Source organism: Scyliorhinus canicula, chromosome 4 (assembly GCF_902713615.1).
Source record: "Scyliorhinus canicula chromosome 4, sScyCan1.1, whole genome shotgun sequence".
Taxonomy (NCBI): Eukaryota; Metazoa; Chordata; class Chondrichthyes; order Carcharhiniformes; family Scyliorhinidae; genus Scyliorhinus; species Scyliorhinus canicula.
Genome location: NC_052149.1, coordinates 233,149,285 through 233,167,092, shown reverse-complemented (window position 1 = coordinate 233,167,092; position 17,808 = coordinate 233,149,285). Strand labels below are relative to the sequence as shown.

General features: G+C 47.1%; 2 protein-coding genes across 7 annotated transcripts in view; one reads left to right on the top strand and one right to left on the bottom strand.

Annotated features, from left to right (window-relative positions):
• Nucleotides 1-1,318: 1,318 nt before the first annotated feature.
• The window catches only part of tmco6 (transmembrane and coiled-coil domains 6), a 46,735-nt gene continuing 30,245 nt past the window's right edge, over nucleotides 1,319-17,808 (bottom strand). For 2 of the 6 annotated variants that reach the window (XM_038796261.1, XM_038796265.1), the window contains exons 12-13: nucleotides 7,723-7,842; nucleotides 1,319-1,562 (exon numbers count right to left, since the gene is read on the bottom strand). In XM_038796261.1, the coding sequence (XP_038652189.1) occupies nucleotides 1,485-1,562; nucleotides 7,723-7,842 (198 nt within the window). In that variant the 3' untranslated portion in view covers nucleotides 1,319-1,484. Of the gene's footprint in view, nucleotides 1,563-4,435; nucleotides 5,879-7,722; nucleotides 7,843-17,808 lie in introns of those variants that run through there. The other 4 variants (XR_005460517.1, XR_005460516.1, XM_038796262.1 and 1 more) reach the window with 4 other exon arrangements.
• LOC119965457 (chromosome-associated kinesin KIF4A) overlaps nucleotides 9,213-17,808 on the top strand; it is a 134,218-nt gene continuing 125,622 nt past the window's right edge. Inside the window, exon 1 of the mRNA XM_038796256.1 lies at nucleotides 9,213-9,586. The gene's annotated coding sequence lies outside the window, so the exon portion shown is untranslated. The remainder of the gene's footprint in view (nucleotides 9,587-17,808) is intronic.

The window sequence follows — 17,808 nt, the reverse complement described above, 5'->3', positions numbered from 1 at the left end:
CTGGCCCAGAGGCCAATCTGCCCCTGCTCAATCCTTCTTTTGAAAGCTGCCATCTCTATTCAGCACCATCCTTGTAACACAACCACCCGACATCCCGAGATGAAGCCCCTTCTTTACTTGGGTTTCCAGAGGCCACTAATCTTGCTTGGTGGAAACGAAGGAATATCACCCCATTCCCATCTGTACGGCTGAATTGCAGTGTTATAAACATACATTGTGCAAATCCGAATCTCATCCAGGACCCTCATACACCACACCATCACTTGAAAGCTTGGTTATTCTCAAGATCAATCTCCTGTCTCATTTTACATGGATAGTAATTTCATTCAAATTTCTGCTGCTGATTTTCTCTTCCAAACTTCATTAGCTTACGACCCTCAAGATATCAGCTTCTAAACCGCACAGTAGTTAGCACAGTTGCTTCACAGCTCCAGGGTCCCAGGTTTGATTCCTGGCTTGGGTCACTGTCTGTGGAGAGTCTGCGTGGGTTTCCTCCCACAGTCCAAAGACATGCAGGTTAGGTGGATTGGTAATGATAAATTGCCCTTAGTGTCCAAAAAAGGTTGGGTGGGGTTAGGTAGGGTGCCCTTTCCAAGGGCCGGTGCAGACTCAATGGGCCAAATGGCTTTCTCCACTAAATCCTATGGTAAATTCATGGCGGGGCCTTGCCTGACATAAGCAGGATCTGGTTCCTCTACTCAGGACCCCATGTTCCACCCCCCCCCCCCAATAAACTTGAACTCCTCCAAAACTCTGCTGCCCGTTTCCTAACACACACCATGTCCTGATCGCTTGTTATCCCTCTGCTTATATTGATTCCTGATCTGGCAACAAATCCAAATAATGAAAATTAGCTTCACCCCTTCGTAACCTCCTCCAACCCTACAATTTTCAGATCTAGGCACTCCTCAGACTTTGGCCTCTTGTGAATCCCTGATTTTCCTCACTTATAGCTGCTCTGCTCCTGAGCAAGCTCCAGAAACCTGAAGCTAATCCAGACTGACATTGCAGCACTCCCTCAGCTCTGTGCTGGATGGTCAAGAATGCTGCTTTTCAGATAAGACATTAAATCATGGCACCATCTGCCCTCTAATGAGTGTAATCTCATGATAACGTTTCCAAGGGAAAGCAAAGCAGAGATGTTCCCTCCAGGATGCTGGACAATACCCTTCAAACAACACAAAGCATTAGCTGAACATTGTAGAACCTTGCTGTGCACATATTAGCTACCATGTTTTCCTAAATTACAACAGTGACTGCACTTCGAGAGTAATGCGTTGGGTGGTATGTGAATTGGGATATCCGGAGGTCACAGTTACTACGTAAATGCACAATCTTTATTTCTCTCCGATCTTTTGTTCAGTATCCATTACAGCTACATCGAAATGCCCTGGGACATTTTATTCTGTGCAAATCACTACATTAACTATAACGTCTTGCCAAAGCAGAACGATGGCCATTGTTTGGACGACACGAGGCCCGATTCAGGAGTTGAACATTAGCCGAGAGGGAAAAGAAAGTGATGGATTCAAGAAATTTCCCATATCAGAGCATCTTGGTGCCTGTAATAAAAATAATTACAAACATTTACCTTATTTAATAAAGAAACTACCACATTGTCTCTAAACACCACTCGTTAATTTGATGATTATTACACAGAACAAGGGATACGAAAATGTTATTGCAATCTGCTAAAATCACACTATCAGGGATCTTTGTCACTGGTTTTTACTATTATAACTATTCAATTTGTTTCCCTGCATTAACAGCTATATAAATGCAGAGTTTGTTGCCAACATCATTGTCAAACAACAGCAGCCTGAAAAAGTACTCGGTCAAAATTCAGGCTAACTGGGAGCACGTAGAATCATTTGTGCAGGAAACGGACTATGTCTCATTGTGTAGCCGGGACCATTTCTGAATTTGCAACATGTTAAATTTGAGTGAGAAGCTTTACCCTGCGTTGAGTTGTGCCCCACAACATGTGGGAGGGCTTGGACTTTGACACTGGGATCCTGAGATGGGAACTGTTCCATCCTCGAGGCACTAAAGTTTACAACAATACAAAAGTTTCCCAAATATCTAGGTTTCTCATGGCCAAGTGAAAACAATCTAACAAGAAAACAATCTAACATCCACGTTAAGTTTCTTGCTGTGGAAACCGCCCCCACCAACCACCTTCCTCTTGGTAGGGTGTTCTCCGACACCATCTCAAAATGACTCCATGACCTCTTCGCCAACTCACGTTCTGAACACTGTGTCAAGTGGTGGAGTATATTACACCGAATTAACAGCACACATACAGGCCATTTGTCTCAACCAGTGCCCAGCGTTTATCCTCCCACACCTTCTTCATCTCATCACCTCAAGTACTCAACTGTCACGAGTTCCATGTTCGCAACGCTGTCAGGATGCTTCCAGACTGCTTTATCAACTTGACCGTCACACCTTCATAGCTTTGTGCATGTGAATCTTTGCTTTGGTATAATTAGGATACAAGTGGCATAGAAAACAGACTGTCAGCCAACAGTATCTTGTATTTAGAACATAGAACAGAACAGGCCCTTCGGCCCTCGATGTTGTGCCGAGCAATGATCACCCTACTCAAACCCACGTATCCACCCTATACCCGTAACCCAACAACCCCTCCCCCCCCCCCCTTAACCTTACTATTAGGACACTACGGGCAATTTAGCATGGCCAATCCACCTAACCCGCACATCTTTGGACTGTGGGAGGAAACCGGAGTTTAAATACATTTAAAAATGTATTTTATTACAAACATGTATCAAAACAGGTTACAACACAAACACCCCCAGGAAACATACTTCCCAGCAATCAACTATACAGTCTACAAATTTCCCACTTTTCACCAACGCCCCATCCCCAACCCTCCTGCGACGAACAGCTCCTCAAACACGGTCACAAACATCCCCCACCTTCTCGCAAACTCCCCCTGCAGAGCCCCTTAACTCATACTTTATCTTCTCCAACCGCAGGAAGTTGTACAGGTCACCCAACCAAGTCGCTACCCCCGGTGGCGATGCCGACCGCCAGTCAAGTAAAATTCACTGCCATGTACTCAAGAGGCGAAGGCCAAGACATCGGCCTTCCTTCTCTCCATGAGCTCCGGCTTCTCTGAAACCCCAAATATCGCCACCAAAGGGTCCGAGTCTGCCTCCTCCTCCACTATCCTGGGTTAGAATTCGAACACTCCGGTCCAGAATCTTCCCAATTTTATGCAACCCCAAAACATGTGCATGTGATTCGCTGGCCCCCGCCCACACCTCTCACACTCATCTGCTACCCCCTGAAAGAACCCACTCATTCTTGCCCGCGTCATGTGCACCCTTAAACTGTATCAGGCTCATTCTTGCACAGGAGGTCCCATTTACTGTACGCAGTGCCTCACTCTATACTCCTTAATTATCTTGTATTTATATAGCATCCTTAACATAAAATATCCTGAGTGCTTTAAAGTGTTCGTTATCAAACAAAATTTGAAACCAGGCCATCCAAGGAAGCATTGAGAATAGATGACTGTGACCGAGGTAGGTTTTAAGGAGCAATTTAAATGAGGGGACATGGAGAGAATCCCAGCAGTTATGGCCGAGGAAACGGAAGACATGGCCATCAACGACAGGGCGATTAAAATCAGGGATACATGAGAAGACAGAGATCTAATAATAATAATCGCTTATTGTCACAAGTAGGCTTCAATGAAGTTACTGTGAAAAGCCCCTAGTCACCACATTCCGGCACCTGTTCGGGGAGGCCGGTACGGGCATTGAACCTGCGCTGCTGGCCCTGTTCTGCATTACAAGCCAGAAATTTCGCCCATTGTGCTAAACCAGCCCCTTGGAGAGTTGTACGGCAAGGGGAGATCAGAGAAGGGGACGTCAGAAGATTTGATAAAAAAGGATGAGAGTTTTTGAAAGGTGGCATATTTGTGCGCTGCGATGCGAGAGGAGGACATCCCCCAGGTGCAGAGCTAAAGTGTCAGCTTGTGACTGTAAAGTGAGTAATGCATTTAATTGTAGTTCCGAATTTTGCTGAATTAGAGAGTTATTTTTTGCAAGTGTTACTGTACACGGAGGCTAGGTGACCCACATTCAGGATAGTAAATGAGGTAACTCATGATTTCCACACATATTGCGTCCAACATCATGCCTTACTTCATCTCCCTCACCTGGTCACTCGAATAGTGTGGACTGCATTACGGCTCTATCAGCCGATTTGGGACTTGCACGCACAGCGAAGAGTCTACTGGGCCTCTAGGATGAGCAGGATAGCTACCCAGAAAACCACATCGCGACAAGGGATCCCCAAGTTCCACAATTCGAATTCCTGCCTGTGAGCCGAATCAGACATTGCTGCTTTCAAATGAAGCTGCTCTCTCAGCGAATTGATTGGATATAATTAAGATTAGTATTCATTGCTTTAATATCGTACTTACTTTAATGGAAAAATCATACAAAAGTGTATTTCATTTGTAAACAATCATTAAAACAACTTGCATCACGCTTTTAACATGATAAAACATTCCAAGGTGCTTCACAGAAGCATTACTAAATAAAGAAAGACACCAAGTCTAAAGACATATTTCAGTCAGATGATTGAATGCTTTGTCAAAGAGGTAGGTTTTAAGGTATATCTGAAAGGAGGCAGGTTAGATAGGAGAGGTGTATGTGGGAATTTAGAGTGTAGGATCCAGGTAACTGAAGACACGGCCTCCAATGGTGGAGCGTTAAAAATTCGGTGTGTTCAAAAGGCCAGAATTTAGGGTAGGTATTGAAGGCTTGTGGGACTGGAAGCAATTATAGCGACAGGGAGAGGTGAGGGCATGGAGGGATTTGAAAACAAAGATGAGAATTTTACAATCAAGGTCTAGCTTTATTGGGAGCCAGCGCAGATCAGCGAGCACAGGACGAGAGAGGGGAATGAGGTTCGGTGCGAGTCAAGGTTTGGCAGTGGAGTTTTGGATGACCTCAAGTTTAGGGAGGGTAGAATGTGAGAGCAGCCATTAAAACAGTCAAGTCGAAAGGTTACAAAGACACGAATAAGGGTTTCAGCAGCAGATAAGTTCAGGCAGGGGTGAAGTCAGGCAATGTTACGGAGGTCAAGATGGGCTACCTTTGTGATCACAAATGTGGTCAGAAGATCATCTCAGGGATGAAATATGACATCAGGTTTGGGAAAAGTTTGGTTTTGTGTCGGACTGCTGCCAGGGAGAGGGACGGAGTTTGGAAGAAGCCAATTCACCAAGAGGATTGAAATAATTTCTGCAATGTGTAACAGGACATCAAAACCCTTGGGCTTTAACTAGCACTGGGATTAGGCTGATACTCAGTACCTGTGCGACCTGCTCTGCTGTAGTATTATGTGGAGCAGAAGGGTTTAAGGGCCTGCTGGAAAATTCAGCTTTATAGTCGGTGAAGATTTCACTGCTGGCGTGGTCAGTCAAGCTGCTCTTTACAATACAGGAAGGTCCTGGGTTTGACTCCTGTCCGAAGCTCAGTCAATCTCCAGTTGATGGTAAACGTGACTACAATTGGCGCCCGAGATGGAGGGGGGTAAATCAGCCATGTCGAAGATATTCGGTAAAGGCCAGTCCAGCCTGGAAAGCTCTCCCATAACCAAACAACCGCTGTCGAAGGTCCAGGGAGTAACGGCAACTTGGCAATGTGCTGAAGGCTGCTCATCAAACTAGACCCCAGCACGTTTGCAATGCCTTCATTGAATGGGGGTGAGGGGGTAAAGAAGATTAACTTCAAGAGGATGTGACATGAAAAGTGCTCTCACTGTCCATATTCCACCAGCAAACAAGCTTCATTACTATTCTGGCCAATGCCAACGGCTTGGGATGATGTCAAACAGCCTGGAGAGAGAAAGGAAATAATTAGTCGAAAGGCAACTGAACGGAATACTTGATGACTGAAGTTTATGTGGTATCAATAAGTTTCTCGCCGGATAACTGGTTTCCATGGATACAGCAGAAAGGTTTTTAATCGCTGGCATTCGATAAACACCTCTTAACCTCACATTTAGGACTCTGCTTTAGTGGTGCTGTCCCCGGAGAAGTGAATGGAGGGTGCCCAGAAACATTTCTGTAGAATGGCAGCAGGGGTCACGACGCCAGCAACATGCAGCCCCAAGCAGTTGGGATGAAAGGTTTCTCAAGCAGCTGCCAGAGAGTGAGAAATCTTTCATCCCCATCTGTCAGCCATCGCTGCCAGCAAATCACCCCCTGCTCCCCCCAGAATCGCAGCAGTTTCTTTAGCAAATCGGCATGACACTTTGCTGGAAGTCCCTCACAATGGATTGCAACTCTTCAAACACATTCCTGTGTTCAAGCTGCAGATTAAACACTGAACAGGAAACAGCGGAGTTGTGTAAAAGAAAAACTTAGCAATTTTTGAAATCCTGGGGTGATTCAAGGAACTCTACATCCAATGATGTTCTTTTCATTTTGTAGTCACAAAGAAAATGCGGCATTCAATTTGTGCACAGCAAGCCCATCTTGAGATTCTATATTTTTGTTTTACACAACTGAGGTATTCTCCCGCTGTTCAGTAACTGCAGTCAGAAAATATAGCCGCTGAAGACAAGAACCTGTTTGACGAGTTGAAGCTGGCTCAAACAGCAAGGTGGTAATGACCAGGTCATTTCTTCCCTGTGTTGTTGGATGAAGGATGGACAGAACACAGAGGACGTCCCTGCTCTTCACAATGGTGCCGTGTGATCTTCTACATGACCCAAGGGGGCAGACAGGGCCTCAGTTTAACGTCTTGTATGAAAGACAGTGCAGCACTAGCTTCAGTAAGGCACTGGAACTGGCAGCCTGGGTTATGTGCTGCAGTCTGTGGAATGAGGACCTGAACCCACAATCTTCTGACGCAGAGGCAACAGTGTTCCCACTGAGCCACAGCCGATGGACCTATAATAATTTTAGCTTTCCAGCAATATCTCCTCATGAACCCCAAGTTTGCTGGAATAAATAAAGAGAAAATGCTGGAAACACTCAGCTGGTCAGGCAGCATTTGTAGTGGGCGTATGGAGAGGGAGGGCGCGTGGAGAGGGAGGGCGCGCGGAGAGGGAGGGCGCGCGGAGAGGGAGCGTGCGCGGAGAGGGAGCGCGCGCGGAGAGAGCACGCGTAGAGAGCGAATGAGAATAAGCCTGTGTTCCGGGTCAATGACCTCCCACTCTTGAGAAAGGTTGTATGAAACCTGCTCAGCATTTCCAGTTTCTATTTCAGATTTCCAGCACCGACAGTATTTTGCTTTGGATTAGGTTCACCAGGTTTAGAGATGCGCCCCTATTTCAAACATTTACATGACCTTGCATGAGCTAACCATTACAAACACTCAGCGTAGATATTGTTCTTCCCTTCCTCTGATGATTACCGGCTGATTTGATCAAATGTTTCAAAATATTAAGGAATAGATCGAGAAAAAATGACACCCTCTGGTTGGGGAGTCAGGGACTAGGAGACATGGTATAAACGTCAGAGGCGGATCCTGTAGGAGTCAAGTTAGGAAACACTTTTATATGCAAAGAATAGTAGAAGTTTGGAACATTTTTGTTAACAGATGGTACTAACGGATATGGAACAAAGGCAGGTATATGGAACTAGGTTGCAGATTAGCCATGCTCTCTCTGAATGGTGGAATGGTCTCGATGGATAATTAGCTTCCAGTTGCTATGCCAGCCCTGGATCCTTACCTTGTCTGCAAAGTATCTGTCCATTAAAAAGTTGGCTCGGACACGGATCTCCTCATTGCTGTTGTACTGAATCACCTCAAGAGCCGCAATCCCACCTTGATTTGCAAACAATACACAGGCCTGTCAGAATTGGAGATTTGCAAATCAAGCATTAAACGAGCAGAATAAAAACTGGGCAGATTGCAGTACTTAATTCACAAGCTAAAGCTCTGTACCATATGGCACCTGGTAAAAGGACAAAGGATCCGACCTGGGATAAGTCTGCAATTCGAGAGGATGATTTCAGCACCATTCTATCATATTCTTTTGCAACTTAAAAAAAAACTTTTTGGGATGTGCACGTTACTGGAAAGGCCAGCATTTAATTTCCTCCCCAACTGCCCTTGGGAAATGTCGGTGAAATGCCTTCTTGAACCTTTAGTCTGGTAAATGGTAGGTACACCCGCAGTGCTGTTAGGATTTGGAGCTCCAGGATTAAAACATTATTTTTTTTTTTTTTTAAAAAGAGTACCCAATTCATTTTTTCCAATGAAGGGGCAATTTAGCGTGGCCAATCTACCTACCCTGCACATCTTTGGGTTGTGGGGGTGAAACACACGCAAACACGGGGAGAATGTGCAAACTCCACACGCACAGTGACCCAGAGCCTGGATCGAACCTGGGACCTCGGCGCCGTGAGGTAACAGGGCTAACCCACTGTGCTGCCCTGGAGTTCCAGGATTTTGACACAGGGACAGTGAAGGAACGGTGATACAATTTCAAATCAGGTTGGTGTGGATTTGGAGGAGAACCTGGGAGGCATTGGGGATCGGTATGCATATACCACCTGTCAAGGGTAGTGGATCATAGAAACACATTGAAAAGAAGGCGCTGTCAAAGAAGTCTGGACGAATGCTGCAGTGCATATTGTAGATGGTTCACACTGCTGTCACTGTACGTTGCTGCTGGAAGGAGTGAATGTTTCGGGTGGTGAGTTGAAGCAGGGCTGCTTTATCCTGGATGGTGTCAGGTTTCTTGAGTTTTGCAGCTGCACTCATCCAGGCAAGTGGAGAGTGTTCCATCACACTCCTGACTTGTGCCCTGTCGATGGGGAACAGGCTTTGGGGAGTGAAGAGGTGAGTTACTGGCTGCAGAATTCCCAACCTCTGACCCGTTCTTGGATGCGGCTGGTTATAATTTCTGGTCAATGATAACCTCCAGTCACTTTAACTCTTTGAGTTAATCATAGCTTTTACGCTTATTTTTCTTGTTGTTAATTTATTGCTTTTGTATTGGGGGGGGGGGGGGGGAAAGAGAGGTTACTGTTTTTCTTTGTTGCGATAAAATTTGTTGAATAAAAATTAGAGTTAATCATAGCTCTCACCTCACCTGTGGAAATCAGCTCTTCGTCCATGTTTGGACCAAGGTCATAATGAGGTCAGGAGACAAGTGTCCCAGGCAGAACCTAAACTGAGCATCGATAAGCAGATTATTGTTGAGTTAATGCCGCTTGATAGAACTGTCAGTTATATCTCCTATCACTTGCTGACGGAGAGTAGACTGATGGGGCGGTAATGGGCCTGATTGGATTCGTCCTGTTTTGTGAGGGAAATTTTCCACATGTTCAGGTAGATTCCCAGTGCTGTAGTTGTATTGGAACAGCTTGGCCAGGGTCCTGGCTAGTTCTCGAGCACTTCTCTTTAACACTACAGCCAGGAGGTTATCGAGATCCATAGCTTTTGTTGCATCTGGAGTGTTCGATTTCGATATCACATGGGGTGAATTGAATTATCTGAAGACTGGCACCGTTGACGTTGGGCACCTCAGGAGGCAGAGACGGATCATCCGTTCAGCACCTTTCGGCTGAAGATGACAACCAGACCAGGTAAGGGCGGCAGACTTCCTTCCCTAAGGAACGTGAGTGAACCCGATCGGTTTTTAATGACGATCCAGTAGAATCAGGGTTATCATTACCGATTCTTGTTGAATTTAAATTGGGCAGCTATGGTGAGATTTGAACTCATATCTCCAGATCATTAGTCCAGGCCTCTGGATTCCTTGCCCTGTAAACACCCTGTCCTCGCAGCACAGAGGGGCACAGTTTGCCTCCCGTCTTTCTGGGTGGCCTGTACACCAAAAGCAGCCTGCATTTACATAGCGTCGTTAATGTAGGCAAAAATCCCAATTTGTTTCACAGGAACGATCAAACGATGTTTGAACACTGAACTGTTTAAGGGATATCGGAACTGGTGACAAATTAAGAAAGGATTTGACACGGTAGACATAGAGATGTTTTCACTTCACAAAAAAAAAGTCACGAATATACAAGAAAGTCACAAATAGATCAATACGGAATGCAGCAGGAATGTCTATCACAAGGAGTAACAATGTAAATTGCGTAGACGTATTATGGGGAAGCACATGAGGGAAAAAGGAACAAGATGGTTAAGCTGATTGGGGTGGGATGAATAAGGTGGGAGGCGGCTCACGTGGAGCACAAACACTGGCACGAACTAAATGGGCCGAGTGGCCTGTTTCTGGCCTGCACTTTCATTGTAAAAATGGATAAGCAGCTTACCCGGGCTGAAACACCGCAAGCCTTCAGCCTGATAAATTGAAGCAGCATTAATGCACACATTGGAGTGCCTGAGACTCAGCTCTTGCCACTGGCACCTATCTTTGCCAGGTTCAGGTTAGTGGGATGCAAGTATCCCTGGGGGGGGCGGGGCACTAAGCACTTCATACAAGCCAAGCATAATCTACCTATTGTGCATCTCCCAGCAGTTTGACGGAGGAGGCAGTTGGGCACAATGACAGTTTTCTGCACCTGTCAGATACCCTGCCAAAGAATGAAAATAAATAAAGCCCATATGCAGTCCAGAATAACAATGTACTCACTTCAACATCATTCTGATAACGTGATGAGAAATCCACCAGGCTCTCAGAGCAATCTGTTCGTTCTTATGGCCCAGCAGTGCCCACAAGGCGGCCCAGGACCACTATCGCTATTCACCTGTAGACTTGACACCACCACCGAGCATCAAGCCATTGTTTCCAGGACTGTTACTGACCTCATCTCCTGTGGAGATCTTCCCTCCACAGCTTCCAACCTCAATCCTCCAAACCCCAGACAGTCTGCTTCCACCTCCTCCCCAAACATGGCTGTCCTGGTAGTCCCATCGCATCAGCCTGTCCCTGCTCCACTGAACTCATTTCTTCCCACCGTGACACGATACTCTTTTGTCCAGTGCCTTCCCACCTCAATCCGCGATTCCTTCGATGCCCTACATCATATCAACAACTTCCAGTTCCCCGGCCCTAACTGTCTCTGTTGTACCATGTATCCAATTCCTCTATACCTCCATTCCCCACCAGGATGGTCGGAGGGCTCTTCGCTTCTTCCTCGAACAGAGGCCTGAACAATCCCAATCCACGCCCACTTTCCTCTGTCTGGCTAAACTTGTCCCCTCACTGAACAAATTTCTCCTTTAACTTATAGAATCATAGCATTTACAGTGCAGGAGGCCATTCGGCCCATTGAGTCTGCACCGGCCCTAGCAAAGAGCACCCTAATGAAGCCCACGTATTTACCCTATCACCGTACCCCCCCCACTTAACATTTTTTGGACACAAAGGGCAATTTAGCATGGCCAATCCACCTAACCCGCACATCATTGGACTGTGGGAGGAAACCGGAGCACCCGGAGGAAACTCACGCAGCCACGGGGAGAACGTGCAGACTCCGCACAGACAGTGACCCAGCAGGGAATCAAACCTGGGACCCTGGCGCTGTGAACCAACTGTACTAACCACTATGCTACCGTGCTGCCCTTGTTGCACTTACTCCAAACCAAAGGCGTGGCTATGGATACCCGCATGGGTCCCAGTTTTGCCGGTCTCTTTATGGGCTATGTGGAACATTCATTCCTTGGTCCAGTCCTATTCCTGCCCCATCCCACAACTCTTTTATCGGTAAATCGCTGACTGTTTTGGTGTTGCTTCATGTCTGGACCTGGAATTTATTTGATAAATTTGCTTCCAATTCCCACCCCTCTATCACCTTCAAATAGTCCGTCTCCCTTCCTTGGCTTCTCCCTTTCTAGGGATAGACTGTCCACTCGTACCCATTACAAGATACCAACTTCCACAGCTACCTCGACTACAGCTCGTCACATCCCACATCCTGTAAGGACTCCATCCCATTTCCCGAGTTTCTTTGCCTCCATCACACTGGTTCCGAGGATGCCGCTTTCCAATATGGTGCTGCTGACATGTCTTCCTTCTTCCTTAATCGTGATTTGCCACCCACTGTGATGGACAGGGCTCTCAACCGTGTTCGACCCAACTCCCACCCCTCTGCCCTCACCCCTCTCCTCCCTCCCAGAACCAGGATAGGGTCCACTTGTCCTCATTTTTCACTCCACCAGCCTCTGCATTCAAAGGATCATCCTCTGCCAGTTCCTCCAACTCGATGTCACCACCAAACAGAAGATGCCCTCACTCCCACCATCAGCATTCCACAAGGACCGTTCCATCTGGGATAACCTGGTCAACTCCTCCATCATGCCCAACACCTCATCCTCGTTCAATGGCACCTCCCCGTGCAATCACAGAAGGTGCAACACCTGCCCCTTTACCTTCTCCCTGCTCACCATCCCAGGGCCTCAACACTCTTTCCAAGTGAGGTAGCGCTTCATGTGCATCTCCTTCAATCTGGTCTGTTGTATTTGCTGCTTCCAGTGCGGGTCTCATCTACATTGGAGAGACTAAAAGCAGACTGGATGACTGCGTTGCAGAATACCTCCAGTCCATCCACAAACAAGAACCAGACCTTCCCGAAGCTGCCATTTCTTTCTTTTATTTTTTAAAATTTAGAGTACACAATTCATGTTTTTTTAAAAACCAATTAAGGGGCAATTTAGCATGCCCAATCCACCTGCCCTGCACATCTTTGGGTTGTGGGGGTGAAACCCACACAGACACGGGGAGAATGTGCAAACTCCACATGGACAGTGACCCAGAGCCAGGATCGAACCTGGGACGTCGGCACCGTGAGACAACAGGGCTAACCCACTGCGCCACCGTGCTGCCCTCCGTCGCTGCCATTTCAACTCACCGTCCTGCTCTCAAGCCCACATGTCCGTGCTTGGCCTGCTGCAATGTTCCAGTGAAGCCCAGCGCAGACTGGAGGAACAGTACCTCATCCGCCAATTTGGCACGTTACAGTCTTCCGGACTTAACATCGAGTTCAGACAGTAAACTCTCTCCTCCACTTTCACCCCATTTTTATTTCTATCAATTTAGTTTAATTTCTTCCATTGACTAAGTGTTCCTGTTCATGAATCACTGAAAGCTAAGCTGCAGGTACAGCAAGCAATTACGAAGGCAAGTGGTATGTTGATCTTTATTGGAAGAGGATTTGAGTTCAGGAGTTAGGAAACTTTGCTGCAATTGTATCCAGCCTTGGTGAGTTTAGTGTACAGTTTTGGTCTCCTTACCCAAAAAAGGACATATTAGCCACAGAGGGAGTGCTGCAAATATCTACCAGACTGATTCCCGGGATGGTGGGACTGTCATACGAGGAGAGATTGAGGAGGCTGGGCCTGCATTCTCCAGAGTTTTGAAGAATGAGAGACGATTGCATTGAAACTTATAAAATTATTACAGGGTTCAACAGGGTAGATGCAGGAACAAATTCCCATATCGGCCTCCCCGAACAGGCGCCGGAATGTGGCGACTAGGGGCTTTTCACGGTGACTTCATCGAAGCCTACTCGTGACAATAAGTGATTATTATTATTATTCCGCTGGATTTGGGGGGGGGGGGGGGGGGGGGGGGGTCTAGTTTCAGAATGAGCGGCAGGCCATTTAGGACTGAGAGGAGGAATTTCTTCACCCAGACGGCGGTAAATCTTTGGAATTAACTACCCCTGAGCCGGTGCAGGGTTATTGAACTTGTTCGAGACAGACAATGATGGATTTTTAGTTATGAAAGACATCAAGATATGGGGATGGTACAGGACAATGACATTGAGGTTGAAAATCAGCCATTATCTAATTGAAGGGTGGAGCAGGCATGAGGGGCTGAATGGCCTATTCCTGCCCCTATATCCGACTGCGCATGTCCATTACTGTTCCACCATCGGCCGCAGTCCCTGGGCTCAAAAGCTCTGGAACTCTGCCCGAAAGCGCGCTCTCTCTCTCTCTCTCTCAGCGATGTTTTGGATACGTTCATGCTTGGCACTTCTAATACTCCTCTGGCTGCCCTCCTACCTCGTAGCCTCCATAAACCTGAGCTCATGCCAAGATGTTAGTGATGAACATTATATAGTGGGAGAGTATTCTGACACGGCTACTTTCCTTCACGTCAGGGGTACCTTTTCATGGCAATCCCCTTCCAAGTCAAAACGCCAGGCAGCAGCACCTTGTGCCAGCAGCGCTGAGGGGCATCTTTAAGGATTCAAGTCAGTGCACGCACACTTTCTCACATTTGAATCAAAGTCTAACTGGGGACACTGGTTAATGATCAGTTTCTGCCATCTGTTCAAGTGGTACTTGAAAGGAATTCATAAATTTTAGAAGAAGGCATGCAGGGAGCAGGAAATTGAACGTTTGTGGCTGTCCCCGAATACTTTTTAGATATAATGAAACTTGTACTGACTGGCAGAGTTCCAGTGAAAGCAACGGGGGATCGAAACTCCACAGATGGGCCAAAGCTCTCTTTGGCAGTACATCACACAGCTCATCTGGTTGGTTAAGACTCTGCACCCTTCAGTTCAAAATATGTTTGTGCCGTGACCTGCCAGGAGTGTGAATTGGTAACGGTGCATCCGGGAGCGTCCGTCTATCCCCATTACCAATGGGATTTAAGGGTCAAACGACAGAACAACAACTGAGGAGAAAATAGAGTGAATTAGAGGCAACTTCAGGTACAGAAATAGAAATGGAGAGGGGAAAATAAATATTGAATCACACAAGAAAGAGAGGGAAAGGAAAAGCAAGGAATGAGAAGTAAAAGCTTAATGCAGAAAGGAGCAGGCGGACTCCAGACTCTGCCCGAGTGAGGTGTAGATTGAGTGAAGAGTTGGGAATATGTTCCGGGGGCCGGTGGAAGGGGGGGGGAAGGTTCCGTGCACAGCGGAAAGAGCTACATTTTTTTCAGCCTCCAGTTGTCAGGGGACTTCCTTCCTTGTCCCGTGCTCAAGTAAATTATTAACTAATTGCCTACTTAAATATGTTTGGACAGATATGGCAGGGCTGATAGTGCGCTACGACTGCACCACGTGGGAAGCTGTGGAATGCACTGCAATCCCAAAACAACCATATCAGCAGAAAGTGACTGCAGCTCAGTCAACCTCAGCTTCGAGTTATTGAGGCTGAGTTATGGAATTGTGGGGCATCGGGGAGGGAGAAAGAGTTACCCAGACACTTTGTTCCAGGAGGCAGTCACGACCCTTGGGTCAGGCAAAACTTTAGAATTGGTCAATGGTCAGGGACAGGAGGGTGCCGAGAGTCAGGCATGTACGGGGAACCAGCATGTAATGACGGACTTCTTCCAACAATTACGAGGTGCTTGTTATGTGTGTGGATGAGAAGGGCGAGTGCAAATTGATGAGCAGACTGATCATGGCACGATGAAGGATGCCATTCAAGTGGGGAAAGTGATGGGGGACAGAATAGCCAGGGTGTTAGATACTAGTCTCTGCAGTCGAGGGCATGATTCCAGACGGCTGTGTTGTCTGCCTGGTGCCAGGGTTCGGAGTATCTGCTCAGGGATGGAGAGGAACTTGCAGTGAGAGAAGGGAGGATCCAGTGGGTTTTGTCCATGTAAGTACCCAACGACACAGGTTCGGCAGAGAGAGTATAAGGAGCTAGGCACTAAATTTAAAAAGCAGAGCCTCAACGGTAATAATTGCTGGATTATTACCTCAGCCACGTGCAAATTGGCACAGGGTAAATAAATTAGAACAAATGCGTTGCTCAAAGATAGATGTGACGGCGGTAGGTACCAGTTTCTGGAGCAGTAGGTACCAGTTTCTGGAGCAGTAGGTACCAGTTTCTGGAGAAAGTGGGGGATGTACATTTCCAACAGTCTATACGTGAACTGTACAGGCACCAGAGTTCTTGCGAACTGCATAACTGGGGAAGTACAACAGGATTAAACTGAACAATGGAGACAAGAGATTAAAATTTGGGAAGATTTGGTAAAGCAAACAGGAGAGACAAGGCAAGAGAGAGAAAGGTGTTAACCTGGGAACAATAAACAGACCGATACAGGAAGGGACAGAGATCGAAGAGTAAATCAGCAGATAAGGCTAGGGGTTACAAAAATAATAAAGGAGCAAATGTAGAGGCTCTGTATCTAAATGCATGTAGCATTTAAAACAATATAGATGAACTGTTTGCGTAAATATGATCTGATAGCCATTACAGAGGCATGACTACAAGGTGACGTAGAATGGGACCTGAATATTGAGGGGCATTTAAGAAGGACAGGAAGCCAAGAAAAGGTGGAGGGATGGCTTTGTTAATTAATTATGATATTAGCACAATAGAGAAGAATGACCCAAGTTCTGGAAACCAGGATCTAAAAACAATAACAATTCCCCACATACAAACCCTACCCCGTTCAATATACAGACCCAAACATCCACCCGTCCATTCCAAGTAAAAAAACACAAATTAACAGTCAATCCGTACATCGACGTCCTCTCAAAAACACCTCACCCAGTATCGGTCCCCTCCCCCCCACTTTTTACACCTCTTAGGCCCATCGAAACCTGTTCTACCAGGCTCTGGTGGTCGTAGCCCCTCCCCACACCACACTCCCGTTCACTGGCCAGCTTCAGCTAGCCAGTGTGGAGGCCTCGGCCCAGGCCTCACTCCCCTCCAATCCTCTCGCCCCTGCCTGGTCCAAGGAAAACAAAGAAATCCCCATCAACACACAACCCCAGTGTTAACACAAACCCCAAAGAGCCATCATTGCAAAGGAAAATCCCAACTCTTACCTTGTCCAAATAGGCAACTTCAACTCATTTGGCACATATAATGACATGCAATAAAAAAATAGAGCTACATACACTCATCCACACCCCGTACCCTCAGCCCAAGACCAATCCTCAGTCCTATTTCTCACTTCTGCCCCAGTCCTTCTGCCTTCACAAACACCTCTGCCGCTTCCACCGTCTCGAAATAGAAGTCTTTGGAGTTGTGGGTCACCCACAACTTAGCTGGGTACTGAACCGCACCCTGCTGTTATACAGTGCCTTCTTCACTCGGCCAAAGGCTGCCCACCTCCTCGCCAACTCCACAGTGAAGTCCTGGTATATGCGTATACCAGCTCCAGCTTCTGCTTTGCCCAACTCAGGACCTTCACGCAGTACCTACGGAAACAAATAATCACTGCTCTTGGCGGCTCACTTGGTTTAAGCCTCCATGACCGATGAGCCCGATCCAGTTCGCACCGAGAGGGATCTTCTCCTTCCCCCAACAGCTCCGGCAACATCTTGGCACAATACTCTGTCGGCCTCGGGCCCTCCACCCCTTCAGGCAAGCCCACGATCCTCTGATTTTGCCGCCTAGATCTGTTTTCCAAGTCCTCCACTTTGGCTTGCAGACCCTTGTTGGCCTTCACCACTCTCTGCAGCTCCTCCGCCATCGAGGTGAGCTGATCACTGTGTTGCGACAAGGCCTCTTCCACCCCCTTCATTTTTTCCACCTGCACCTCGGCCAATGCTCTCAATACCGCCGACCTCACCGGGGCAATCGCCTCCTCCACCAGCACCTTCAATGCTGCTACCATCACCTTCCTCATCACCTCCATGTGCTTTGGAACTGTTTTTCAAGTTCCACAGCCATCGCCTCGATCATCTTTTCTGCCGTGAACAGTGCGGCTCCACCCACCCACCAAGCCTCCGCCATCCTTCCAGAGGCCGAGCTGACCCTTCTACTCGATGGCAAACCTTCACTCGCCCCCTTCTTCACAGCAACTTTCCTTTGGGTTTTGGGCATCCTTCTTCCTTTTGTCATCCTGCACTTACTGAACAAAAAATTGCCCCTGGGACCAGACATTAAATTCCCAAAAATCAAGTCTCAAGCAGGAGCCATC